This window comes from Callospermophilus lateralis, chromosome 11 (genome assembly GCF_048772815.1).
Source record: "Callospermophilus lateralis isolate mCalLat2 chromosome 11, mCalLat2.hap1, whole genome shotgun sequence".
In the NCBI taxonomy this organism is placed as follows: Eukaryota; Metazoa; Chordata; class Mammalia; order Rodentia; family Sciuridae; genus Callospermophilus; species Callospermophilus lateralis.
In genome coordinates, this window is record NC_135315.1 from 25,335,197 (window position 1) to 25,363,158 (window position 27,962).

Consider the following 27,962-nt stretch of genomic DNA (forward strand, 5'->3'; position numbering starts at 1 on the left):
AGACCAGTTAGTGATTTATACTGTTTAGAATTTGGTCCCTGCTGGTGGAAAGAAGATGCATTTTGTGAGAACCCCTGGTAATTACCCCTCATGAGGATGATCTCAAAAGGTCAAGGGATGGGCCTTGAATAGCCCTAATGTTCCTGAAACAGTCCATTGTGTAGCTATTGTCTATACATGTAAAGGAACTCTTCTTGACCCTATTCATACTTTCTTCTCTCTCTCTCTCTCTCTCTCTCTCTCTCTCTCTTTGCCTCTGGAGTTTCTCAAGCAAATAATTGCATACTACCTTATCCCTAGATCTAAGACTATCTTCTTTAAGATTCAACAACAAAAAATCCAACACATAATTCTTAAGTCCCTACTATATGCCAGACATCATGCTAGGTTTCGGGGATATGCAGATGAATGGCACATGGTCCCCTCTCTGGACAGCATGCAGTCTGGTTTTCAAAAAATTTTCCTTAGCAATGACCTTTGGAAAACAAATCAGTGCCTATCTCCTTTCTGTGTCATACACCTGGATCATGACCTCAGGCTCCATCTTTCACATTCCTTTAAAATGTGCTCATGTGGTAATATGCACTTTGATTATTTTGAATTGACTTTTCCTGGACTCTGATGTGTCTTCCTTAGGTATAATAACAAGAATTAGATACTACAATTCATATGCAAGTATCATATGAATGTGTGTACCACTGTGTTAGCTGACTTTCTTTATCCACTTGCCATTCATTCATACACCCAATAGTTATTACATGCCTATTAAGTGTCATGCACTCTACTAGGGTCTAGGAATGGAATATAGGTAAAATGGACACTGCCCTCCTTGAGCCTACAGTCTGGGGTACATATGGGAGGAAACAGAAGGCAAAGAATCCATATACCACAAATAAATATATAAAACTATAAGCTGGGACAAGTGCTAAGAAGAAAAGTACAGAGTGCTATAAGAGTGTGCAAGAGGGAACCCCTATCTAATCTGGAAGGCTCAGGGAAAGGTTTCCAAGGGAATGGCATTTAAGCTAAGATCTGAAAGAATTGTTGAAATAGGTAAAGATGAGTATGGGGAAAAACATTTAAGGCAGAGTAAAGGGTATGTGCAAAAGTCCTGAGATAGAAGAAACCAGAGCATCCCTAAGAATTGCAGGAGGCCAAGTGAGACTGCATCATAGAGAATGAGGCAGAGGGTCATATGAGTCAGGCCCACCTGGAAGGTTAGTCAGAAGATTGACCAAGAAGGTCTTCAGCCTTTTTTTTTTTTTAAAAGAGAGTGAGAGAGGAGGGGGAGAGAGAGAGAGAGAGAGAGAGAGAGAGAGAGAGAGAGAGAGAGAGAGAGAGAGAGAATTTTTTAATATTTATTTTTTAGTTCTCGGCGGACACAACATCTTTGTTGGTATGTGGTGCTGAGAATCGAACCCGGGCCGCACGCATGCCAGGCGAGCGCGCTACCACTTGAGCCACATCCCCAGCCCAGGTCTTCAGTCTTTATCCCATCATGGATAGGCACATAAAAAGAAAGTCAGCCCATGATGACTCTTTTCCCCAGATTACTAATGTAGTTCACACTTGTATTGAAGGAACAATACTGATGGTCTGAACTGCTAGGAACTTTCCCAGTGTCCTGCATGGTGTTGCTATGCCTGATTGGCACTGAGGAGGCCCCCAAACTGATGAATAAAAACCAGCCTACTGTCTTCAGGCAAGGTATGTGCTCTGCCAATGTGGACATAGGGGTAGGGTGGAGTTCTCTACTTGAATATCAGCTCCACAGTGATGTTTGGAACAACCCCAACACTATAGGCCTTGTTCCTAGATAACTCTATCATATGCACCCCCCACTTACATGGTCTGCTTGCCCTACCTCCCCTCCTACAGCAGCTGTGCTCTCCACCCAATCTGGAGAAGGTTTTTGGATAAGAACTCTGACTCTGCCGAGGCTTGGATCTTGACCTGGTAAGTTTAAGCCTCAATACTATTGGGAAGCATGTATGCATACATAGCCTTAATAGTTTTCCAGAGGTATTAATGGAAACCATGGGAAAAGAGGGCTGGAATGGTCAGACCAGGCCTTTCTGAAGCCCTTCCTTTCATCCCAGATATTATTTGGAGAATGTGGCTTGGTGCACTGACATCTGCTGGCAAGACTGGGCAGGTGATAAAATGACCAGATGCCTACTCATTCTCATGTTTTTTCCAGACCAACAAGAATATCTTTGTTAACCCCTGAGATTGAGTTGGGCTCAGCAACTTCAGTTAGAGAAAGGCTGAGGAATCCAAGATTGTGGATTTGAACCATGTATGAGCTAGTCTGCACTGAATAGAGAAAATGTTTTTTCCTAGTTGTAGCTTGTACCTCTCATGTTGGCCGGTTGATTCACATTTGGGTATAGTTAGTCACAAGAGAGTTTGGGTAAACATGTATAAATGACTCAGGGAAACCCATTCCTAGGAAAGCATCTTTCAACAATTAAAAAGACTCATATTTTACAAATGGCAGAATGCAAGGTCACTTTTCATCCTCCTGAAGTTGATTAGTTTGGGAAATTTTTTAGTTTCTTACAGAAAAATGGTGTCTATAGAATCATCTTCATGGTTCTTATGGTGGTTAAGAGTGACTATGGCTTTTAAAGTGGTCCCTCAATACTTTCTGGGGTAGGGCATAAACTGCCTCCTGTTTTTATCAGTGTCATCTATACATTCTGTTCAAAATTTCACTCTTCTTCAATAGCATGTTTTACTCACCCATACAGTACCAAGGCCTTGCACAGGCTAGGCAAGTGCTCTGCCACTAAGCTACAGCCCAAGTACTTTTTATTTACTTATTTATTTTTTGATACCATGGATTGAACCTAGGGGCACTTTACCACTAAGCCACATCCCCAGCCCTTTATTTATTTATTTTGAGATAGGGCCTCACTAAGTTGCTGTGGCTGGCCCCCAACTCATGGTTCTCCTGCCTCAGCCTCCTGAGTTGCTGGGATTACAGATGTGCGCCACCTTAACAGGCTTCTGACTTCTTAATAACTGACTCTGTAACTGAATATGGCTCAGAGTAAAGCGTCTCTATTTCTCATTCAAACTTAAAAGAAAATCATCAAGACTCCGTCAGAGAAATTAGTAATGTGTATATGTTCACAGAAAAGAAAAGAAAATACACACACAGAAGACTGGGGTATATCCTCACTAGAAATAAAATCAGAAGCACAAGTGAGGGGAGTTTTCATTTTCAATAAAAACTGCAGAAATTTCAAAAGCGGTTAACATTTAGTTCTGGAAACAATGTCTTAAGTTAGCAGCCTTGCACTAGTGATGATATAAATTTGTTCAAGGGGGAGAAATAAAGCAATAGATCAAGGGCAGAAATAAAAATAGAAGAGAGCTATAGATGCCTGCAGATACTGACTGCAGCATTATCTGACATGAAAGACCCACAAGCCCACAACGGGAATGAGAGCACTTTATATCACAGTAGTATGGCCAAAGTCACAAAGCTATTACAGTTACAATCATGAAGATTACAGTAGAAAATGTTAAGAGTATGCCAAAAATATGAAATCTCATGTAAACAATGAATGCATATACAATAAAATGTGTACAGGTGGAGTAAAATTGGGCGGCTATGTAAAACAATAAAAAGAGCTTTGTGGTAGCGGTAAGATTAAGGATGTCTTATTCTCCTAAAAAATTTACTATTATTACAATGGACTGATAATTTTTGAAAAGTTGGAGGGGGCTGAGGGCATGTGGAAGTCTTATCCCTTCTATATACACTTGTCCCAACTTGATAGGGAAAGGACGGTGTTGGCTTATTCATGGTGCACACTCAGCTGCCGGCCCAATGCCTAACACATATCAGATGCTCAGTAAATATTTGTTCAAATAAATAATGAAAATGACTATAATCTAAAAAGTCTCAACCCATGGTTACTGGGTACATTGCATCCTGGGGAATAACAAGGTATTTGGTTTTGGTGGAATCAAAAAACAAAAGCCCATCCATAATCACAATTCCCTGGTCTTCTTGGTAAGTGAATTTGGGCATGGAAAACCCAGGGAGAGACCTTCTGTTAAAGCAAACCCAATTATACCGAGGAACATATGTTGCCCTGAGGCCTCTGCTGCCATAACAACATCATGTAACTATAACTACAGCCCTGGAGGGCTTTGGCCCCGTCAAATATGGAAAACGATGTCTTCATCATAAGACAGCTTTGTGTTCAGACTGACTTCCCTAGGGGGCTTGGATCACGGAAGGGAGGTAGATAAGTGGAGGAAGGGGGAGATGAAGGGTAGGGACGGGAGAAGAATTCCTATTGAAACAGAATAGAGTGGGTTTTTAAAAGCAATTTTCAAAATGTGGTTATTTGAGTGTTTAGCTTTGGTAGTTATTTATAACCCCAGCTGCAGAGGCGGGGAGCTGTGTCTGAGCCTGCTGGGATCTATCCAATAAGTTCCCCCAGGGTGGGCTGGGGGGACTGCTAAGAGTGATACAAGAACCAAATTAACAAGTGGCCAGAAGACATGAGGAGCTCCAGGCCACCTCCAGCAAGAGAAGGAAAGAAGGGTGCATTAGGACTATGCTGACTCTATTTTTAAAGCAGCTGTAAATGAAAAGATTTTAATATGAGTTATGATCATATCAGCAACCTTTGAGATTCTCCCAAAGGGGTAGAGAGTAAGCCAATACTTTTATTCAAAAGTTAAAAGCTGAACCTGGCTCCCCTACTTAGCATCGTCTTAAAAAGGCCCCAGCATGGTTCTCCCACCTTATAAGACAGTCATTTGCACAGAGGAAATGCCAATCCCTGACCCCGCTGGGCACAAAAATGGTCAGAGAGAGGCGTAGAGGAGGATAGCTGGTCCATGCAAGTCTTTCCTAACTGTCAACACCTGGCAGTGGTGTCAGGACTATTCAATATAGTGCCACCCTAATGACTGAGCCTTTTTAGGAGTCAGGAAGCAAGGGAGAAGCTGGAGACATTGTGACCAGCCAGGCAAGGATTCCAATCTTTAGAAGCTCCTAGGCCTTTGAGGAAACAATAAACAACTACACTTGAATTTGAAATATGATACCTATCAATTCCCTGGTAAGGGATCATCTCAAAGGAAATTGAAGGATCTTTAAGGGAGTTTACAAGACAAGACTCAGAAGTATGATTTCCTGCCTTGGTCTCTCTGACACTCTGATCATTCTCCTAACAGCTGCCAGAATGAAGTCTCTAAAATGCAAGTCTGATCACAGGACTCCTTAGCTTAAAGTTCTTTAGAAACTGTCCACCACCTCCAGTCCAGTCTCCTTAGCAGGGCCCTGACGGTCCTGCATGAACTGGTTCTCAACATCAGTCCTGCTTTTTTGGCAAACACCTCATCCCTACCGTGCCAAGGCAGTCACCCCCAGACACAATGCTGTTCCACACGTCTATTTCTGCAAATGCTGTTTCCTTTGCACCTCATTCTATCAAATTCCACTGGCTTCACTTCTTCTGTGTAAAACTACAAATCAAACACTTCACTCTTTCCTCTGTTCCACTTCTGGACCTTGTTTATCCTTTTGTTTTGCCATGTAATACTGTACAGCATTTTGAAACTCTGAGCTTACTGAAAAGTAAGGCACTGGTCTGTCTTCCTTACTGGACTCAAAGCTCCTTCAGTAGAAAGATGGTGCTTTGTCCATCTTGGTGTGACTCAGTGTCTGCCGTATAACACCTGGGTAATCACTCTGTGTTTCTTGAGTTGAAGTGAGGTTGAACAGACAAAAGCAATCAATCATTGAGACTATGTAAAGATACAGTCACAAACATTAGGATGTTATAGCCAAGACTAGGGTGGCTGGAAATATAAATAACAACAGCCATTTATTGAGCACTTGCTCTATTTCAGCAACTGTGATGAGTGCTTTACAAGACTCATTTCCTTCATTCCTTACAATAACTTGAGAAGTGGCCATTAATGTTCCTACTTCACAGATGAGGGAACTAAGGCACAGATAAACTTTAAAACATGTCCAAGAGCAGATAGAAAGTGGCAGAGCTACAGCTCACCCCAAGGCCCCACACTGGACATTAGTAGAGGTGATGAATAAAACAAGATTTGTGTTACTTCTGTCTATTTGAGAAATGGGGTGGGGAACATCATCTACCAATTGTACAAGTATAAATATAGCAGTCAATGAAAAATAATATATCACTAAGCTCTAATACTTGAATAACTGAGGAGGGCTGGGATTGTAGCTCAGAGGCAGAGCGCTTGCCTTGCACGTGTGAGGCCCTGGGTTCAATCCTCAGCACCACATAAAAAAATAATTAAATAAAAATAAAGATATTGTGTCCATCTACAACTAAACACACACACACACACACACACACACACACACACAAAGAATAAACGAGGAAAGTCTCTTGGAAGAAAGAAAAATTTCAAGAGTGTTGGGAGATGCATCCAGGCGGTAAGAAGAACCTGTGAAGAAGCATAAAGACAGGGAGAACTGTGGAAAATGCCTATGTGAAGTTTGGTGGGTGAGGATGACAGGGGCTTTGAAATCAATAGCTCCTGCTTATAACTGTGTCATGATGAAAATGACTCTAAAAGATTACATGCAGTTAAGGAGAAAAATAAAATAAATAAATAATAAAATAAAACAGTTTTTAAGATTCCCCTCTCTCTGGGGGGCTAGGGATGTAGCTCAGTTGGTAGAGTTCTTGCCTAGCATGCACAAGGCCCTGGGTTCAATCCCCAGCACCCACCAAAAAAAAAAAAAAAAAAAAAAAAAAAGAGGTTCCCCTCTCTCTGTTCTAAATATACCTAGCTGATCTACTGTTGTTTTCCTTATAATCATATTTCTATCCTGGTGGTATTATCTTTTTCATCTTTCCAACAGAGCATGTACTTTCTAAAGTAAGAAACATGTCTAAATGAAATTGTAAACTCTTCAGTGTCAGCTGCAATGTTAGAGAACCCAGTATAAGAGATTGGTACCTAATGTTGAATATCTGTAATGCTAAAAACGATAATGATATTCTGATTGACTAGCAAGCATATACTGCAGGTAAAAACACGATTGGGCACTATTAGAAAGTATGGTATAAACTGAGATATGTTCTTAATATGAGGTTCTTACCACTAATCAGGAATCCAGAACATCCATGAGTGACCTCAGGAGAACAGCAGTTAGTATAAAATAACAGTGATAATGTAAAATTAAATGCATAAAGGGACAGAAAGAAGGGGCATAAAAAAGAAATATGAGACACCTTCAAATAAGTTCAACCCAGGTAGTTATTCTAATATACTAAGCAATAAAAGCTAAATACTAAACACTAAATCTGCCTGTGTCAATAATAGCCCAGTATATCCTCAAGAATAGTGCCTGTGGGCTAAATGTCTGGCATTTTAACTCTTCAGAGTCCTCTGTTTAGCATTTCAGTCAGGTTGCTTTGTTCTAAGTTCTGCGCCTGGGGTAAGTTATCTCAGGTGATTGAAACTGGGGTCCAATACCCTAACTTAGTGCCTGAGCTTGCTTGGATTCCACCAAGCCACTCTCAGCCAAACCTCATTCCTCTCATTCCTTCAGGGAGGTTAAATCTTGAAGCCTGATCTCCATTTTCCAACCTTATAGCTCTTCTTTCAACCTAATATCCTTGACCATTTTCTTCCTAGAAGAAGAAAATGGTCAAGGATATTTCTCATTATTAAATACCCATTCTTTTTTGGACTCCAACTTTACTAAAAATATTCCTTCCTCTTCCTCCCTTCCCCACAAGCACTCTTGACTCATACATCGGGATTCCAAAGTCCATTTGGGTTAAATGGGGTTCAACGTTTCTCCTACACTCAAGAAATGTTTCCCACCCTGGCCACACTGCTCTCAGACCCAAACATTGGGGGAAGGAGGTGGGTGCTCACCACAGAGCTAAACTGAGAATTCTTTTTAGCTACAGCTTTTGGAGAATAGCTTTGCCGCCTCCTGTAACGTGAACGACAAACTTATTGCTGTTCGCTTAGGGCAAGGACAATGTCTCCTCTACCACACGGGGAAACTTCCTCAGGACAGACGCCACTCTTTCGTTCCTTTTTTGAATCCCTATTCCCACCCTTTTGGGACACAAATTGACTCCTAAAAAACACAAGTTTCTTGTGCAAAATTATCCCTTCCCAACTTGAGTTTATGTGATAAACGGAATCGTCTTTTAGGCAGTTAGGCAACGAATGGGTTAAATTTCGACAACCTGATGGATTCTGGGGATTTCCTTTTACGAGTCCAGAAATTAAAACGACCGGGAAGAGAAATTTTGCCCAAGGTAAAGATGAAAACTGTGAACTTCAAATGTCAGGCTTCTGCCCCAAAGAAGAATGGCTGCCAACGACCACGAAGGGTGTCACTTCCCTAACTAAAAATGGCTGGCCGAAAGGTCCACTACCGGTACCATTTCCAGCCCAAATCAAAAATGGCGATCACTAGCCTCACCAGAGAAGAGAACCTCCCAGCACCCTCTCTGGCTCATAACGTCAGGTGACGCGAGCTCCAGCCGGAAGTGAAGGAAAAAGCGCTTCAGCCCGCCGCGCCTGCGCAGAAAGCTCTAGACGCTGAGAGGCAGGAGGCACTTGGGATCGTCCGCTGGATTGGGACTGCTACAGAGGCCGCCACGGAGCCCGCCGGAGCCACCGTTCCTGCTGCTGCTGCCGCCGCTGCCCGAATCGGAACCGTCGGGCCGCAGCCGCCGGCAATGCCACGAAGGAAGGTGAGAAACGGGAGAGGAGGGATGGCGGGTTTTTAAGGACAGTCGATGAAGCAAAGTGACGCAGTTGGCCACGCCTTGAAGTGGTCGGGTTCCAACTTCCCGCTCCCCCAAACCTAGCTCAGCCACCCTCTGTTCAGTCGGTACCCAACAGAAAAATGTGGGCCCGACCCTGGCCTCGGCCTATGCTTGCAACTATTCCCGCCCTCTACTTGCCCGGATCGGAGGCGTTCTTATTGTTAATTGGTCTCTGAAACGTCTCGGAGCACATTGATTGGCTGGTGACGCCGCCTATTTGGGCCCAACGGTCACCTCCCCGCGTGCGGGGGCGGTGTCTGGGCCAGGCCCCAGCGTTCTGCCACTGGTTGTGGTGAACGATCCCTCCTCTCTCGATTGGACAAGCTTGGCAGTCTGTCCCGTGGGGGCGCGGTTTAGTAGGGCCTGGATTGGGTGACCCGAGTCCCCGCCCTTCCGGGTGTGGAAGCTGGTAGTTGCGGAGGCGTGGTTTGTTGTGAGGTTCTCCTTCCCAGGTGGGGGGCACAACAAAGCCGAGGACCCAGGTGATGGAAAACCAGCGCCCACTCCCGAGGGATCCCTTTCAGGCCTGTAGCGTCTAAGCTATCATCTTCCTGTATTTGCTTAGTTTGACACAAATGCTGTTCGTAGGTTGAATAAAACTTGGCTGTAATTGGAATGGTCTTATGAGATCACACAGGAACACCCGCTTCTCTTTTTTCAACTGAGCACACAGAAGCTTACTGGAATGTCTCAAAGCTACTCATCAGGCATTAGCAGAGCCACAACTACAAAACAAATGTAGTGCAGTTCAACAGATTTTCATTGACTGGTTGCTGGGGAGTCAAAAATTCAATAAGGCTTAATCCCTGGCTTAAAGATATAAATCTGATGGGTAAAACAGACATACAAGTAACCATAGAAAGATGTAGTAAGTTATTTACTTGGGAATATAAACACAGTGTTAAGAGAAGGGAAATGAGGAGCAATTAAGTCTGCTCTGGAGTTAGTTGAAAACCAAAAAGAGGAGTTGAGTTCTTTCTACGGTCATGCCAGGAGGAGCAAGTCAGAGGTCAGGGATTCACATATCTGGGTCATTGAACTAGGTGACCTTTAAGATTTCCTTTCATCCTAGTGATTTTCTGTGACCCTTTCTGAGGCCTTTGTTGATATCTGGGCAGGTTACCTATGAAATATTTGGAAAGCTGGGTGGGTGGTATTCTGCTCATTTCTGGAGAAATCTTTTCCCACAGAGGCTTACCACGTTAAATGTTTACACATTTAATGTCTCCTAAAATGACCTAAGTTGGTAGATGGTATTTATACAGGAATACTGTCAGTACTTTGGAATAAGTCCACAGTCTTTCTGCAATGCCCAAATGCAATGAGTTCTCCAAAATGCTTTTTTTTTTTTTTTTTGTAACTAGTTTGGCAAATCTGTCCTAAACTATCCTGAGGCTACTTATGGTTTTTGTGTGTATACCCTTTGGTGTGACTGTTCATATATTTTGCTGTAGGAATGCTAATGTGTTTGATTATGTTTTTTTTTTTTTTAACCAAGGTATATATGAAGTATTTCTTTTCTAAATGTGTGAGAAATTATGAATTCCAAATACTTGGCCTCAAGGGGCTTATTCTTTGAATAGAGCATTAGGATTTGGGGTACATTTCAATGGTAAGAGTGAGTGCTTAGCATGCTAAGCTCTGGTTTAATTCCCAGCACCAAAGGAAAAAAAAAGAAACAAACAAAAAAACCCAACCCAAACACTGGGACTTACAGTTTGAAGTTAGATGGCACTTTTGGCAAATATTTTTCTCTTTCTGGCTTAGTAAAATGGATAGGGATAATGCACAATTGATAACTGTAATCTTTATGCTAATTACTCTTTAGGAGGCTAACTGACAAATAATTCTTAATTGAAATGTGATTTTATTTTATTTTTTAAACCCTGGTTCTGAATATCTTTGAATTTTCAGTACAAGGATATCTTTTTCAGCACTTTTGTCAGTCATGTAGAGAAACTTCAGTGACACATGGCATAAGATAGAAGAAGTTTTATCTCTTTCTGCTTAAGTTCTATTGGGATCAGAGTTATAGGCTATGATATTTTGAAATGATGTATGGCTTTTTAAAAATGCAATACTAAGGGGCTGGGGTTGTGGCTGAACGGTAGAGTGCTCGCCTAGCACTGTGAGCCCCTGGGTTCGATCCTCAGCACCACATAAAAAAATAAATAAACAAAATTACCCGAAAGTTCAGTGGAACATAGCAGCAACATTTTTCACACTATTACGGTTTGTTTGTTTTGGTGTGGCTATGTCAGCCAGACCATTATGAGTGGATACTTTTATTTTCAGTTTGTGATACTCATCTCCAAATGGACTTGGTTCAGAATTAGTGATAATACAAGAATTCTTTCTTTACTTATTCAGCAAAGGTATCTTATTTGTAAGTTGCTCCATTTAAATGTCCTAAACAAAGGGAAGTTGGCTGGGGGCAGGGAGGAGAAATACTTGGGGAGTCCTTTCTTGGTCTGAACTTTGTATTTCCAGCATCGTGGTTCATTTTATTTCCAGTACTTATACAAACCCACAGAGTAAATGCTTCTGTGCTAATGTCTGGATCTATGGTATTACAGAGGAATGCAGGCAGTAGTTCAGATGGAACCGAAGATTCCGATTTTTCTACAGATCTCGAGCACACAGACAGTTCAGAGAGTGATGGCACATCCCGCCGATCTGCCCGAGTCACCCGCTCCTCAGCCAGGCTAAGCCAGAGTTCTCAAGGTAAAAATCTTTGTTCTTCCTGACCACTTTTCACAGTGGACTCACTGGTTATCATATTATTGTGCTAGTTAATGTGGAAACTAGACTCATGACTTGTAGATGACAGAATCTGGTAAAATGTAAGACAAATACAGAAGTATTAGGCCTTTAAAAAACTTCTGTTGGGACTGGGGTTGTGGCTCAGCGGTAGAGTGGTTGCCTAGCATGTGCAAGGCCCTGGGCTGATCCTCAGCACCACCTAAAAATAAATAAAATAAAGGTATTGTGTCCAACTACAACTAAAAAATGCTTCTGTTGGGCTTAGTGCCCAAAGCAGGTATCACAGATGTAATATGTTTGCTTGAGTCTTTTTTTTTTTTTTTTTTTTTTAAAGACTATGGCATTAGCATCAATTAAGTGGGAATGTTGTCTCTTCACTCTGTTAGAAGAGCTTAGGGGCTTAAAAGAGTCTCTTGAAGTTGTTATTGTATGAGGTCCAGTGCTTCTAAAAGCATGTTTAATTCTGGAATGTAGTTAGATACACATTTGATGGATATAACTAGTTGTACCCAAATATTGTTTAAATACTCAGAATATTGCTTTGGTAGTAAAAAAACAAGAATCTCAAAGTTGGAAGATAGTTTGAAGGTTCTCTAGTATATTTACCCATCTGGGCTTAGGTTTGGAGGATATGCCTGACCCCTCATGATTCTGCTCAGAGATTGCCTAGAAATGAAAGCAAGTTATAGTTAATACAGAAAGCTGCTGATCAATCTGCCTTGAGTACTTGACTAGTGTTGATTTGATTGCTGCTACATGAGCATGTTACAAAATGAGAAAAAGAACATGAATTTTTAAGTAAAAAGGTAGGAATATTCTCTCAAGAACTGTTTCCACTATTGTTAATTTAAGGTTTCAACTGAAATATGATTATTTTCTCTTGATTTCTCCACTTTTTTTCCCCCTGAGGTACTGGGGATTGAATCTAGGATGCCCTCCCACTCAACTACATACCAGTCCTTTTATTTTTTTGAGGCAGGGTCTTGCTAAGTTGCCCTAGACTGGCCTTGAATTTTAAATTCTCCTGCCTCAGCTGAGATTATAGGTGTGCTTTACTGGCCTTGAAATTCCGCAATCTTTTTTTTTTTTTGGTGGTGCTGGGGGTTGAACCCAGGGCCTTGTGCTTGTAAGGCAAGCTTTTTTTTTTTTTTAAACAACAGCGGGGCTTTTGATAAATGGTTCTTATAATTTAGGCACTCTGTTATATACTGGGCTATATCCCAGTATACTGGGATACTGTAATAGTAGAATCACAGTTCCTGCCCTCAAGGGGCTTAGTTTATTGTGAGATATAGATAGCTGAAATGTAATGGTAATAATATAATGTGGACAGGGCTGTGAGAAAGGTGTTTGTTTTTTTTTAATTTTTTTTTTTTTTTAGTTGTAAATGGACAGAATGCTTGTATTTGTTTATTTTTATGTGGTGCTGAGGATTGAACCCAGTGCCTCACACATGCTAGGGAAGCACTTTGCCACTGAGCAAATAAGCCCCAACCCCGAGATTTGCCCATATTATGGAAGCCCAGATGTGAGGCAGCCAACTGAAGACAGGTCTTTCAGAATGACTTCTCATGGGATCTATAGGAATTTATAAGTTGAAAGATGGTAAAATGTTATTCTAGGAAGAGGGAACAGTATGTACAAAGAACAGGGCATATGCTTTTAAGAAGCATAATTTGCCATGCCTCAGATACTTGAAGATTGTAACTATTCAGAACAGCTTGGAGGGGCTGGGGCTGTAGCTTGGTGGTAGATTACTTGCCTCGAATGTGTTAGGCCCTGGATTTGATCCTCAGCACCACATAAAAATAAATAAATAAAGATATTGTGTCCATCTGCAACTAAAAAAAAAAAACAGGAAATGCATGAGCTCTGGATCTTTTTCTAGTTATTTTACTTCATGACCACAAAGTTCCACAGTTTGGGCTGCGGATGTAGCTAGGTTGAAGAGGGCTTGTTTAGCATATGTGAGGCCCTGGGTTCAATCAAAGAATGCACAACTCCTGGGAGCATCATTCACATTGTACTATATGTGAGCCCATTCTCTTTAAAGTGAAAAGTAGACTACCTTGTGAGCAGAGGAGTCACATCCTCAGTGCATTTTTGTGTTGTATTTAGAGACAGGGTCTCTCTGAGTTGCTCAGGACCTCTCTTAAGTTGCTGAGACTAACTTTGAATTCGTGATCCTCCTGCCTCAGCCTTCTGAAACACTGGGATTACAGGTTCGTGCCACTGTGCCCAGTTGTCCTTGAGGAATCTTTACAATTTATACATTATTCTAGGATTCATTTTGTTGTTTAGAATATGGTTTAATTTCAGCTTTGAATTTCTTTTATTTCCTATAAGTATCATCAGGTTAGAGATGTAAAAGGGCTGCTGAGTGCATCAGAATAGGTTTTGCCATCCAAAAGAACTTAAGAAGCTATTTTTCTTTGTGTCTTGTCTTTCGGTCTAATATGATTTTGCATAAGAGTCTGAGAGTAACTGGGTGTGGTGGGGCATGCTGGTGATTCCATTGACTCAGGAGGCTGAGGCAGGAGGATCACAAGTTCAAGGTCAGCCTCAGCAACTTGGTGAGGCCCTGTCTCAAAATAAAAAAAAATTAAAAGCATTGTGAACTGTGGATAGCTCAGTGGGTTTAGTCCCCTGTACAAAAAAAAAAAAAAGTATGGGTAATTAGAAATTAGAAAGAAAAAACAAGCCCCATCTATTGAAGGGAAAATATGCTTGGTAATAGAATGGTACTATTACAAACAGTAGTATAGGATACTATAATATATAATAATATTAAAATTAGTAGTAGAATATTTGTTTTATGGTAGGTTAGAGTATGGAAGGAAAGAGGATGTGACCAATATATGTAGAGCACTTTCTTCATACCAGGTACTACATTAAGTGCTCTTTATGCATTTTTTCACTTACTCCTTACCACAAGCTATGAGGAATGTGTTACCAGTATTTTCTTTTTTTATAGGTCAATAAACAGGTTTGGAGGGATTAGCTTGACCAAAATGCCATAGCTAGTTGCCGTAGTAGAGTGGATTGAATCAAGTTCAGTCTTGATTCCAGAACCTAAGCAATTAATATTATACTATGTTGTGTGTATGTGTGTGTGTGTGTGTGTGTGTGTGTATATATATATCTGAGCTAAACTGTTTTGCTTATGTTTTTTAGTAAAATGGGTATTTTTAAAGTTTTGTTGAATTTTGTAAAATAGGAAGAAAAGGAAACTACATTTTAATAAATTATATGTTCCCTTCTTTTTTATTTTATGGTCTTTTAAAATTGGGATCAGATTCCAGCCCTGTTCGTAATTTGCAGTCTTTTGGCACTGAGGAACCGGCCTATTCTACCAGGAGAGTGACCCGTAGTCAGCAGCAACCCACCCCAGTGACTCCAAAAAAGTATCCACTTCGGCAGACTCGTTCATCTGGCTCAGAAACCGAGCAAGTGGTTGATTTTTCAGATAGAGGTGAGTAGGTATGATGTCACTTGTACATATTACAGAGAATCTGGGCAGTTGGCTTTTAAGGAGGGCTTGGGCATTGTAGATAGATACCTAATACTGAAAAAAATTCAACCAAATGAGCTCTGCTTACTTGATTTCTTTCTTTTATCTTGCTGAGAACAGTTTAGTACCTCAAATCTCCTTGGTCCAGAGTAGCTGGAGTACATATTAGAACCTGTAATAGGACCAAGGGAGTAGGGCCTTCTCAACCATAGATGAAGATGGCCTGACACAGATTTTCCTGTAATTATGCTTGCCTGCCAGTCTGTTTATCTCTGAATTTCTGAGTAGTATTGACCTTCATAGGACTTTTGAGGTTATGATTCACCTGCCCAAAGGCCTTAGAACAAGAGGCCTGAGAGTAGAGCTTGGAAGATGCTGAGCTTCTGGTAGCTTACCAACATGGTTGGCTGGTTTGCTTGCACTGTTTTTAAATTTTTAAAAATCTGTTGCCAGTATTTTGAAATATAAAGATTTCATATAATAACCTAGATTACTAGTTCATTAAGAAAATAGGAAGATCTGGGAACACTGAGTAGCCATTTACCCATAGTAATAATTGGCTGGAGCTGAATGGTAGCTTTCTCTTTTTGATGAACAGTGATCTCTTTATGTGATCTTGCCTTTCCCCTGTAAGCATTTGATTTACAATCCTTGATTTTGAGTCTGGAATTTCAAGATTAGATTGCTAGACTGTCTGTAAGCTAACTCAAGAGTTTTAAGTCTTGTCATATTCATACCACATTATTCAATGTCATCCAGAAAGAGAACCATTTTCATTTTGTGTTTCTTCTAGAAAGAAAATGTGATGGTTATTTTTTAAAAAATTATTTCCATGGAGTTTTGATTACCCATGACTGTCAACTTAGGAGAAACGTAAGAGAAGTGAAATGTATTAGGTAAAGCCCAAGTTTAATTTTAATCAGAATTTAAAGTTGCACAAAAGGAATTATGTCGGTATCTTATAGCAAATACGTAACTAAGAGTTACTGGTAAAGTCATAGAGACTTTATGAGAAGCCCATAAATTCTTCTGAATAGTAAACTTCTAAATGAATGAATCCCATTCATAAGTTCTACCAATTACTTTTGCTTTAGAAACTAAAAATGCAGCTGATCATGATGAGTCACCACCTCGAACTCCAACTGGAAATGCACCTTCTTCTGAGTCTGACATAGACATCTCCAGCCCCAACGTGTCTCATGATGAGAGCATTGCCAAGGACATGTCCCTGAAGGACTCTGGCAGCGATCTCTCTCATCGCCCCAAGCGCCGTCGCTTCCATGAAAGCTATAATTTCAATATGAAGTGTCCTACACCAGGCTGTAACTCTCTAGGTTGGTGTGCCCTGGCTTCACTACTTCTTTGTTCTTTGGTTTTGTCTTTCTGAGGAATTAGGATCAGCCAGAAATATTTTGTGTTCTGTTGTGATCTAGCTTCTTGGACTTTTCAGCGGTTAGATGTGGAGAGTAACAGTGTGTTGCTCACTTGAATGAAAGCATTTCTGCTTCTTAGCCTGCTGTCCATAACAGCAGATCTAATGGAAGGAAATTAACTATGATGAACCACTTTATCAAGAACTTTTCCTAGTGAAAAATTCCCTTCTTTTCGCATCAAAAATAAAACAGCTGGGCGTGGTGGTATACGCCTATAATTCCAGCGACTCCAGAGGCTGAGGCAGGATGATCACAAGTTCAAAGCCAGCCTTAGGAAAAGTGAGGTGCTAAGCAACTTAGGGAGACCCTGTCTCTAAATAAAATACAAAATAGGGTGGGATGTGGCTCAGTGGTCGAGTGCCCCTGAGTTTAATCCCTGGTACCAAAACAGTAAATAAACAAAAAATGATGACCAGCTATCTCCAGTTTTCTTAGTATATAGCACATAGTTCACATTGAGGAGGACTGATAGAGCATAAGCTAGTGGAGAATATTGGTTGCATGGCTATGGTTGTTAAGGAAATGAGAAAAACAGATTTCTTATGAATAGGCTGTGAAACTAATAAATACATGTGAGACCCTGGCCTTTTGTGACTTCAGTAGTTAAAATCTTGTGGCTTGTGTACTTAATAAATATAAACATGATAAAGTATTTCTTTTCACATAAATATCTCATTTTTTCTTAAGACTTAATTCTTATTCAATAACTAGGGATTCTTAGATTCTTAAATGATTTGAAGCCCATTTGTGCTGCTCAGGTGAGCTGAGGTACAAATATCGTGGGTTAAGCTTTTGTGTAAAGTTGGAACACATCACTTGGGAGATAAGGTGCCTTTCACAACAAATTTTTTGAGACTTCCCAGTGCATATAACAGTTATGTCATAGAATCTATGTATAGCTACCTAGTACAGTAGCATTAGGGTTTAAAAAAGTACATACCTTAGTTAAAAAGAGTGCTTGCCTAATATGTACAAGGCTCTGGGTTTAGTCCCAGATACAGCAAAAAAAAAAAAAAAAAAATTAAAAAAAAGAAGAATACTGCATTGTTAAAAGAAAGCTAATGTTCCTATGCATTGTTGAAAAAAAAAAAAAAATGATGCCAGTAGTCTTATTTGATGCAGAGTTGCCACAAGCCAATATCTGCCAAGCACAATAAAATGAAATAATGCCTGTATCTGAAAGCACGCTTGCGTAGCAGTGATGATACATTTTTATATATGGTGTTTGACCACTGAAGGTAGTCTTTTGGGAGTCCAGGAAATAGTCATAAGTTGCTTAATGTCAGGGATGCATTCTGAGAGAGTATGTTTATACAAATGTAGATGGTATAGTTTACTGTACTTCCAGTCTATATGGGGTGTGTGTGTTGAAAAAACAGCCAGTTGCTCCTAGGGCACTGATGAACAAAACGAGATTAAATCAAACATAAGTGAAAATGGTGCTGTGGAGAGATGTGATAAACTCAAGGTGTGTGAGGCTGTTGCCCATATCATATGGCACACTGTTTTACAGAAAACTTTTTTTCCCCTTCAGTATTGGGGATTGAACCCAGGGGCACTAGACCACTGAGCTGTATTCCCGACCCTTTTTATTTTTAATTTGAGACAGAGTCTTGCTGAGTTGCTAAGGGTGGCCTTGAAGGTTTGAACTTGTTATTCTTCCGTCTCAGTCTCCTGAGTAGCTGGTGGTGTTGGCATGCACCACCACATGGAACTTCAATAAACATTTTTAAATAAATAGAAGGACTACATTCTTAACATGAAAGCCATATTATAGTAAATTCACAAACCAGTAACAGTTGTTTATTTTATCATTTTCAAGTATTATGTACTCTACATAATTTTATGGGCAGTGCTTTTTCTATGACTGGCAATGCAGTAGGTTTATTTGCATCAGCATTATCAGAAACACATGAGTAATGGGTCTTACTACCATGGACAATAGCTATGATGTCACTAGGTGATAGGAATTTTTTGGCTCCATTATAATATTATGGGATTACTATCATATACATGGTCCATTGTTGACTGAAAAATTGTTTTGCAGTGTATGACCTAAGTGTCTGGCTCTCCACAATTACATTTTTTTTTTTAAGATGCATGCAATATCTTTCTTTCATTTATTCATTTTTATGTGGTGCTGAGGATCGAACCCAGTGCCTCACATGTATGAGGCAAGTGCTCTGCCACTGAGCCACAACCCCAGCCTCCACAATTACATTTTTAATAATACAGTTCCAAGGACCTGGTAGTCTAAGTGTCATAGAATACCACTCCCACCATTTTTGAACTATTTTTGCCCTTTGAAATGTACTCTCTAGGGCTGGGGCTTGTGGCTCAGTGGTAGTACACTTGCCTGGCATGTGTGAGGCACTGGGTTTGATTCTCAGCACCACATATAAATAAATAAAATGAAGGTCTATCAATAACAAAAAAAAATTAAAAAAATATACTCTATAACATGTTGTATAGTTTTTAGAATTGTAGCATCTCTTACTGAAAATTAAATAATTTCTTTTTTCCATGAAAGACAGGTGGAGATTTTTGTAGAAATTCAGCTTAGGTAACTTATCTTTTTACTTCATTAGCAATGTTTCAGTTCTTTCACTCTCTGGTGTTTTATAAGCCTCTTATTAAAGAGATGTATAACAAGGAAATAATGTTCAGTTTCTCTGTGTGTTTGCAAAAAAACACATGAAAAATAGAAGAATAAGAGTCACTCTTTTAGATAAAAACAAACTTTCCGTGTTACTATTCCCAATGTTTAAGCTCCTAAAGAAGGTATTGTACTGCCAATTTCAAGATTTAATTATAGAAGCTTAAATCTTCAAACAAAACCAGTCATTCCTCCAAGCAGTGGTATACTTAATCCTATTCAAAATTATCAAAATGTTTATTTGTATGTTAGAAAAGGGCATTTTCTTTGTTTTTAAGTTTCTTTTGATTATTGAAGGGAGTTAAATTCAGATTGGATAGCATTGCATTATAGAAAGAATAATACACTTATTCATTTATATGACTTCATTAATTAATTTAACGTGAGTTAAATTCCACCAAAGGAAAGTGTTCTTGTTTCTAATTTTGTGTCTTATTATAAATGTTTGACTTTATGACATTTTGGGATTTAATAATATTTGTATCAGAACAAAAGGAGCTGTAGTTTATATTAAACATAACAAGTATGTTCAAAGATTGACATATGCATTCTGTAGGAAAAAGTTTATGGTGGGTGTAAGCCATAACCCCAACATCACTTATCTTTGGTGGATTCCATCTGAGTGACATATATTTGATAAAAATATATGTTTTATATTTACCAAGAAAACAGGTTTGTTGTGGAGAATTTTCTAAGCTTAAATCTTCTTTCTGGAGATAAAGTTTTCCATCCTTTAACAGGGCACCTTACAGGAAAACACGAGAGACATTTCTCCATCTCAGGATGCCCGCTCTATCATAACCTCTCAGCCGATGAATGCAAGGTAATTGTATTCTCATTTATTCAGCATAAATTTATTGAGTGCTTGCTGTTTGTGTGGCACTTTGCTAAACACTGGGGATTTGTCTGTGAACATGATGGGCAAGGTCCTGTTCTTTCTAGTGGAAGAAACAGTAAAAACAATTCTTTATAAAAACAAAAAAAGTATTTATGCCAGGTATGGTTGGGCAAGCCTCTAATCCCAGCTACTTGGGAGGTTGAGGCAGGAGGATTCTAAGTTTGAGGCCAGCCTCAGCAACTTAGCTTTAAAAAAAAAAAAAAAAAAATCTGGGGATATAGCCCAGGTTAAAGTTTCCCTGTGTTCTATCCCTAGTACCACAAAATAAAACAAACTACCACTTAAACAGATAAAAGAATTTCAGTATGTAATGAGTGTTTTGGAAGTAATTAGCAAGGAAATTACCTATAGGATAGTAATAGAATGCCTTGATATTTTCCATTGTGAACTCACTTCAAAAACTGTTAGGGACATATCTCTTCTATGGCATAATTTGCAAAAATTTGTGGTCTCTGTTTATGCATGAGATTCTCTTATGAATCTATGACATTGTCTTGCTTTTAAAGTTTCTTTTCATAATTCTTATCCTTTCTTCATTTCTGCAGAATACTTTCCTTTTTGTTACTCTCAATCACACCTACTTTTGGCTAATTCGTCTTTTAAATTTTTGAAAAAATATAGCTTCTAAATGACCTTTGGAATTTTGAGAAAATATTTGAGAGTAGAACCTAAGGTCCTACTCTGTATGTTCCTGCATAGGTTGCTGCTACCATGGATAGAATTAATAAAAGAGAAGCAAGTTAATAGATCGTTCAAATATCATTGGACAAGTTTTTTAAACTAAATACTCAGTTAAAGTGTTAGTTTTTGTTTGTTTGTTTGTTTTGTTATTTGCTGTCAAGACCTGAATCAGGTTTATGCTTGCCTAAACAGATTTCTTTTTTAGAAAAATTAGGTTTCCTAACCAACATTAGTTCTCCTTGATTCAGGAATTTGTTTTCTTATTTACCAGTAGGCCACACAGGCAAAAGTTTCTTTGTGTGTTTTGTCTTTCAGCAAAGTAGTATACTTCCAATGCTTGTATGGATTTTTGAGGTCAAGAACCCTGCTTTTATTTTATTTTTCTTTGTTCCAGATCTTTTTTTTTTTTGGTAGATGGACACAATACGTTGATCCTATTAGTTTTATGTGGTGCTGAGGATCAAACTGAATTGCCTTACACTTGCTAGGCAAGCGCTTTACCACTGAGCCACAACCCCAGCCCTCGTTCCAAATCTTTTTGTAAGCAAGGCTGCTTCTTCTCTTGCATAGGTTCTTCCTGCTGTCGTCCCATTCTCTTGGGCTAACACATCTTTGACTGAATAGCTCTTCCAACTTCTAATCAGAAGATGACAAGTCATTGGGTACTTCTTGCTCTGAAAACATCTGATCTCAGTGTTATGTGAATTGTCTACTGCTTGCCTTTAAATATAATGATCTGATAATGTGGTTGGTTTTACATCAAAATCTTTTTAAGGCATAACTTTAAAAAATGTTGGTTCATAGCAGTATCTGCATGTTACCTTAAGCAACTTCTTTTAGGAAAAGAAAAAATTCATTCTGGGGAATAAAATTCTGAAAAAAAGAAAACATTTATGTTCTGATTTTTTTCATCTTTGTCTACTGTCCTTTATAAGGAGAAGGAGGCTTAGCATACATAATCCATCTTTACTTCTGGACCATGTTGCTTGGAAGATCAGGAGAATTTCTGAAAAAAAATCTTTATTCCTCTTGGAATACCAAGTGGAGAGTTTAAACTGGTACTTCATGAACATTTTCAAGAAATGATAGAATCTTTTATGTTGTTTTTGTGTGGAGTTTTGTTTTGTTTTGTTCAGAACTGGTGATCAAACTCAGGACCTTGTGAATGCTAGGCAAGCACTCTACTACAGGTCTACACACCAGCCCAGCACAAGCTCTAGAGTTTAAAAATTGCCTGCATATACATCATGACTCAGGAGTTTCTCAGTAAATCTTTGTAGTCAGCAATATTACCATTTTGATTTAGTCATGTTTCTGTGGCTGCATATGGTAAACACTGTTACAGATATAATAGGATTCAGTGAATAAGATAATTGCGTTCAGGGAGGGATACACTGTCATGGGAGGAGGCAATACAAATCTATAAATTGTTAAGTAAATAAGAATTTCACGTAGAGATAAGTACTATGAGGAACAAGAACTAAAGAGAGTGACTATTTGGGGGGTAAGGATAATGTACTGCTTTTGCAAGGTGGGGGGATCAAGGAATACATTCCTGAGGAGTTGGCATTTGATCTTGGACATGGATGATGGCACAGAGACAATTGTGTGAAGCTTTAGGAGAAGAAATAGTAATAGAAATAGCTAAGAAGAAGGAATAACAAGCACAAAGACCAGGACGTGGGGATAAATCGTTGGTTTTGAGGAATTGAAAATAGGCGGTGTGGCTGGACCATCAAGGGAAATGAGAAAGCAGGATTCACATCTTGAAGGCCTTGTGGGTCTTGGCACAAGGAGTTGTTTTTATTCTGATGGCAGCAGGAAGCATTTGAAGGGTCTGAACAGACATTTGATACAATTTCATGGACGTTTTGTTTAAATGACAACTTGGTATCGTGGAGAATGGACTGTTAGGGGAGAGTTCACATGGGGTAGAGCAATTGAAAGACTGCTTAGAATTCCTGGCATTAATGATACTAGATGCCTATTCTAGTGTGGCATCAGTGGAGAGTCTTAATAGGTTGGATTCAGGTTGTATTTTGGAGGGAAGCAAGCTACTAGATTAACTGATGGATTCAATGTGAGTTGTGAGAAAGAAGAATTAAGGACATCCGACTTTTGGTCTGATCAGTTATTGAGATGGTGTTGCCATTTATTGGGAACATTTGGGATGGAGTGGATTGTGAAGAATGCTAGTTTTTCTCTTTTGACCTTGCTAAGTTTTAATGGTGAAATTGAGATAGGCAGTTGGAAATGAGGTCTCAGTTCCCAAGTGATGAAACTGAAACTATTGAGAGCTGATATAATTTGTTTGAGATCACATAACTACAGAGTTCAGTTTTCCTGTGGACTTGAACCCGACTTTCTTTGTCCTTCCTCAGTCTCTTGCACTTCTCACAGTTTCTTATTCATGGCACAGTGGAAAGAGTCCAGGCTCTTGAGTCATCAGACTTAATTAAAATCTTAGTTTTATCATCATTTAGCTGCAATCATTTCACTTCTCTGGTTCTCAGTTAATGGCTGAGAAAGCAAAATATGAAGCTTGCCTTTATCTCTTTCTTACGGAGATTGTGATAATAAGTTGTACTTCACTTTCAAAGTACAACATAAATTCAAGGGATTATTATTGTATTTTTATACTTTAAGTGAACGTAGTCTTAGAATCAGGTGGATTTATTGACGTTGTTGATGGTTGCAGGTGAGAGCACAGAGCCGGGATAAGCAGATAGAAGAAAGGATGCTGTCCCACAGGCAAGATGACAACAACAGGCATGCAACCAGGCACCAGGTACGGGCCTTGTGAAAGCTCTGGCCGTTCACAGCTTGAGATCCATGTCTTGGATCTCCTTTGCCCCATAACTGTCTTTATAGTCATATCCATGCCTCTTGTTTCCCATGGTATGTCTAAATAACTGCTCTTTCAGGTATTAAACTGAGAATCGTGTTTTTTTTTTTCAAATAGTAAATTTTCATCAAGCAAAACTTTTACCTCATGTGGAGTAATCAAGCTCTTTATAATAATAGTAGTTAATATTAACAGGTATTCTGATTATTTGAAAAGATTATACTTGGTGTTCCAGTTCCTCATTTTGCATTCCTTTTTTTTTCTTTTTTTTAATCTCATTATAGTTTTTCTTCAGACCCCCTCCACTTTGCTAGAACATTTGCAAGATCATCATCCACTTTTCCTCAGCATTTGCCACTTGTTGACCAAGTCATTTTCCTCTTTCTATGATTTCCAGGAAGCATCCTGGCTTTGTCCTAGTCCTCCTGCCTCTGTGAACATTGAAGCCACATTGATTGCCCTAAATTCCTTGTTCTTCCTAAATGTGTTTGATCTTTACTCTTGCTGGTTTCCTGCTTGAAACTCTACGTGTACCAAGAAGAGGAGTTGATATTTTCCTTCAAGGCTTTGTGTAGCTCTTAGCTGTTGTAGGAATTCTTTTCAAATCCTTTCTGAACCAGTAGTGAATCTCTTCCTTATGTATTTCCATATTATGTTCTCAAAATGTCAGCCTTTGTCTCACATTATACATAGGTCATCATCCAGGTTTGTTTTTGTAGTTACATTGTAGGTGGATAGCAAAGGAGGCATGGTGTGGTGAGGAAGAATTTTGGCTTTGCCAAACAGATCTGATTCTGAATACTGTGTTTGTTTAATTGTGTTGTCTTAGGAAGTTCAGCCAATCTCCCTAAACTTTTATTTCTCTTTTAATAAAAAGAGTAAACAATGCCCACCTGTCAGGGTAGAGCTAAATTATGTATGTAAAGTTACCTATCCCTAGTGCTTGGCAGGTGAAGGCACTCGTAAATGGTAGCCACATTCTTTGTCATCATCTGTCTTAGGTTCTAGTTTTACTCAGTTTTTGTTTTTATTTATTTTTGTATCACTTTCGATCAGATCAGTAAGCATTACTTCAAAAATTGTAAGCAGCCTTGGGATGTAGATCAGTGGTACATGTTTAGCATGTGCAAGGCCCTGGGTATCAATTGCTAGTAACCAAACGAAAACAAAAACAAAACAGTAAATATTCAATAAATACTGAGTTGAAATGATCTTTATCTTATTATTTCTGTTGCTTTAATGGAGACTTCCATTTTTAATTTGTATTAAAATAAATTTGCATCCCTGAACCCATATTTAACTGGCAGTTAAGGTAGTGGTTTGGGTAATGGAAAAAAACCTAATTTGGAATTACAAAATTGACATATTATTTAGTGTGGTTATAATTGTTTCTAGCAGTATTTTTCTTTAATTTTTTTTAAAAATATGATGCTTTGAAGCTTTACTTCATGATGAATTTTCTAGCTAGCTTCTCAGTTTTCTCCTTCTTCCTTTTAGGCACCATCAGAAAGGCAGCTGCGATACAAGGAAAAGGTGGCCGAACTCAGGAAGAAAAGAAATTCTGGACTGAGCAAAGAACAGAAAGAGAAATACATGGTAAGGAAGAGTTCAGTACTAATTAGCATGAACTCCTGCTGTGGCATTTGATTTCCTTTTGCTTTCTAAGCTTTGTCAGGTTTGCTCTTTGATATTCTGTGCAATTTAATACCCAGTGAAGGCTGAGTGAATGCCAAGTGACTCCTCTCTGGCACTCAAAACTTACTATAGGCCCCCAAACATCTGGAGTGTTGATGGATGGTGGGTTGTTAGGTGAAGTTGTAGCTGAACACCTGATGTACCAGATTGTTGGGTTTGTAGCCTAGGGAAAGCTTTAATAGTAGGCTGTAGGGTACCAGATTGCATGCCTGCCACTGTCCTGTTCAGTATTTGTATCCCCTTGTGAGTGCATGCAGGAGCTTGGATCCCAGGGCCTCAGCATTTTGCTACTGAGCTACATCCCCAGCTTCCAGAAGAAATTTTTAAAGGGGTAAAGGTACAGGTGAATGGTTTCTTCAGATGCTAATGTATGTGGAAAACCAGGAATGTTCTTCCTGGGATGAGCCATCCACTTAATTTAACTACCATTGTCTCCTCTCCTCTGGCGGGGAAGGTGGAGTCTAGAGCCCAGAGGGAAGGACTAAATCAGAGATTTAAAAGAGACATTTCCATTGTCTGATTTCTCTCCAGAGAAACGTATTTGTAAGCAAGAGCCATGGTAAGATACGAAAGTTGTCTAGAACCAAATTGTGTGCTTTTAATTCTGTGTGATTTTTCTTTTAATCTTTCTTAATTTTAATGAGACTTTTTAAAGAGGCTAGCCTGTTTTTTTTCCTTGCAGTTTTGGGCTGAAGTTTTAAAGTGGGAGCTTACATTGTCGGTGGACAATGGCAATGGTGGCTACAGCAATTTATAAATTTACAGCAAGGCAAAGAATTTATAGAGGACTGCTTATTAACCTGGCCACCCTCTTTACTTGCAGATTTTCTTTTAGTCTAATGTGTTAAAACATAAAACACTAAGACTTGGAGAATCTTTTTGTTTGTTTTAAATCAGGGAAAATCTTTTAGGTCTCAGGACTCCAGGATTTGAAGTGCCTCTGTGTTTGCTGTGCTTCATATTTTGCACTGTGCTACGTGTTTTCTCATGAAGAAATGGAGGCAGAGTTCTGATCTTGGGGTTGCTCATGTATAGATAAACAGCACTCCATCCTGGAGTTGTAGAAGCATGTCCAGATTCTTTAGAATGGGTAGTGAGTGTGCTTTAGTATTAACCTACTAAGGAGTCTGTGCTTAGTCCCTAGCACCTAGTATGTAGGTGCTGAGTAGACAGTTTATGGCTGTGGTCGATGTCCATTGGAATGAAGTGAACTAACTTCTTAGCAGCAGAGAGTATTCCATTCTGTTTCTTTTCTTAGGAACACAGACAGACCTATGGGAACACTCGGGAACCTCTCTTGGAAAACCTGACAAGCGAGTATGACTTAGATCTTTTCCGAAGAGCACAAGCCCGGGCTTCAGAGGATTTGGTGAGAGTTAAAACCTCCAAGCTGAGGACCCTTGTGAAAGGCATTTAGAACTACCAGGAAAAATGATTAGCCTCAGTCTGATGGCCATGATACTGCTTTGCTGCTCAAGTCTCTTCCCCTCCCCTAGCTGTCCTTCTTTTGTGACTGCCCTTCCCATTCTTATTTAAAACAAGCCACCTGGTAGAGCACTCACCGCTTGCCTAGCATGTGCCTCTTGCCTAGCATGTGTGAGGCCCTGGGTTCAATTCTCAGTACCACATAGAAATAAATAAATAAAATAAAGGTATTAAAAATCAATAAATAAACCACTTCTCCTCCTGTCTTCCCTATTCCTTATATTATTTTCCTACTTTCCACCTACCACCCCACCAAGTTCTAGTTTGACTTGAGGCACTTTGAGTAGGTGTTCCTTTGTCTCAATTGGGTAATTTGCAATTCTGAGAACCTAGGGACAGTGTGCATACTAGCCCATGCCCATCTCTAGCTTTAGCAGCGACCTGTCCATTTGTAAGGTTTCTTCACTGCACTTGAATAGTTATTCTGAAAGCAAGGAAATAAAAGTGAAGGGGAAATTAAGGGGGAGGGCTACTGTCAGATTATTTATTTATTTTTAAAATATTTTTATTAGTTGCTGATGGACCTTTATTTATTTATTTACTCAAACCCAATGCCTCACACATGCTAGGCAACCGCTCTACCACTGAGCCACGATCCCAGCCCTTTTTATTTTTTTTTTTTGAGACAGAAGTCTTATTATGTTGCTCAGGCTGGTCTTAAACTCTGGGTTCAAATGATCCTCCTCACCTCAGCTTTCCCAGTGCTGGAACTACAGGTGCATGCCCTTCATCCACCACTTTTGTCAGATGTTTTAGAATTAAGTTTTGACACAGCCGAGTTTTATATATAAGATGGTTTCCTTTTGATTTATATGTACAATTAGTTTATAGTTAGGTTTGATGCCTGTGGCAGAATTTTAAACAAATATAGATAAAAAAATTCTGGGAATTGATTTAACAGATAAGTGTATTCAGGAAAAGCTTGTAAAAGAAATCTCATCTCCACTCTTCACTCTTTTTTATTATATCAAAATTAGAGGGGGCTTGGGTTGTGGCTCAGCGGTAGAGCGCTCGCCTCACATGTGTGAGATCCAGGTTCGATCCTCAGCACCACATAAAAACAAGTAAACAAAATAAAGATATTAAAAAAAAATTAGATTGAAAACTTGAAGGAGGTTTAAAGACTCCTCTGTGCTGGGATAGGCTGCCATCACTGTTGCTGCTTTTCTTTCCTGTTCT

General features: G+C 39.3%; 1 protein-coding gene and 1 non-coding gene across 3 annotated transcripts in view; both read left to right on the forward strand.

Annotated features, from left to right (window-relative positions):
* The first annotated feature begins 6,675 nt into the window (after positions 1-6,675).
* Positions 6,676-6,748, forward strand: Trnaa-agc (transfer RNA alanine (anticodon AGC)). The gene has a single exon. It is a non-coding gene; the product is annotated as a tRNA-Ala (tRNA).
* Positions 6,749-8,551: 1,803 nt separating this feature from the next.
* Kat7 (lysine acetyltransferase 7) overlaps positions 8,552-27,962 on the forward strand; it is a 30,491-nt gene continuing 11,080 nt past the window's right edge. The window contains exons 1-8 of one of the 2 annotated variants that reach the window (XM_076869431.2): positions 8,552-8,741; positions 11,393-11,540; positions 14,875-15,051; positions 16,185-16,424; positions 19,920-20,002; positions 23,457-23,546; positions 25,101-25,199; positions 26,557-26,667. In XM_076869431.2, the coding sequence (XP_076725546.1) occupies positions 8,727-8,741; positions 11,393-11,540; positions 14,875-15,051; positions 16,185-16,424; positions 19,920-20,002; positions 23,457-23,546; positions 25,101-25,199; positions 26,557-26,667 (963 nt within the window). In that variant the 5' untranslated portion in view covers positions 8,552-8,726. The remainder of the gene's footprint in view (positions 8,742-11,392; positions 11,541-14,874; positions 15,052-16,184; positions 16,425-19,919; positions 20,003-23,456; positions 23,547-25,100; positions 25,200-26,556; positions 26,668-27,962) is intronic. The other variant, XM_076869432.2, reaches the window with a different exon arrangement.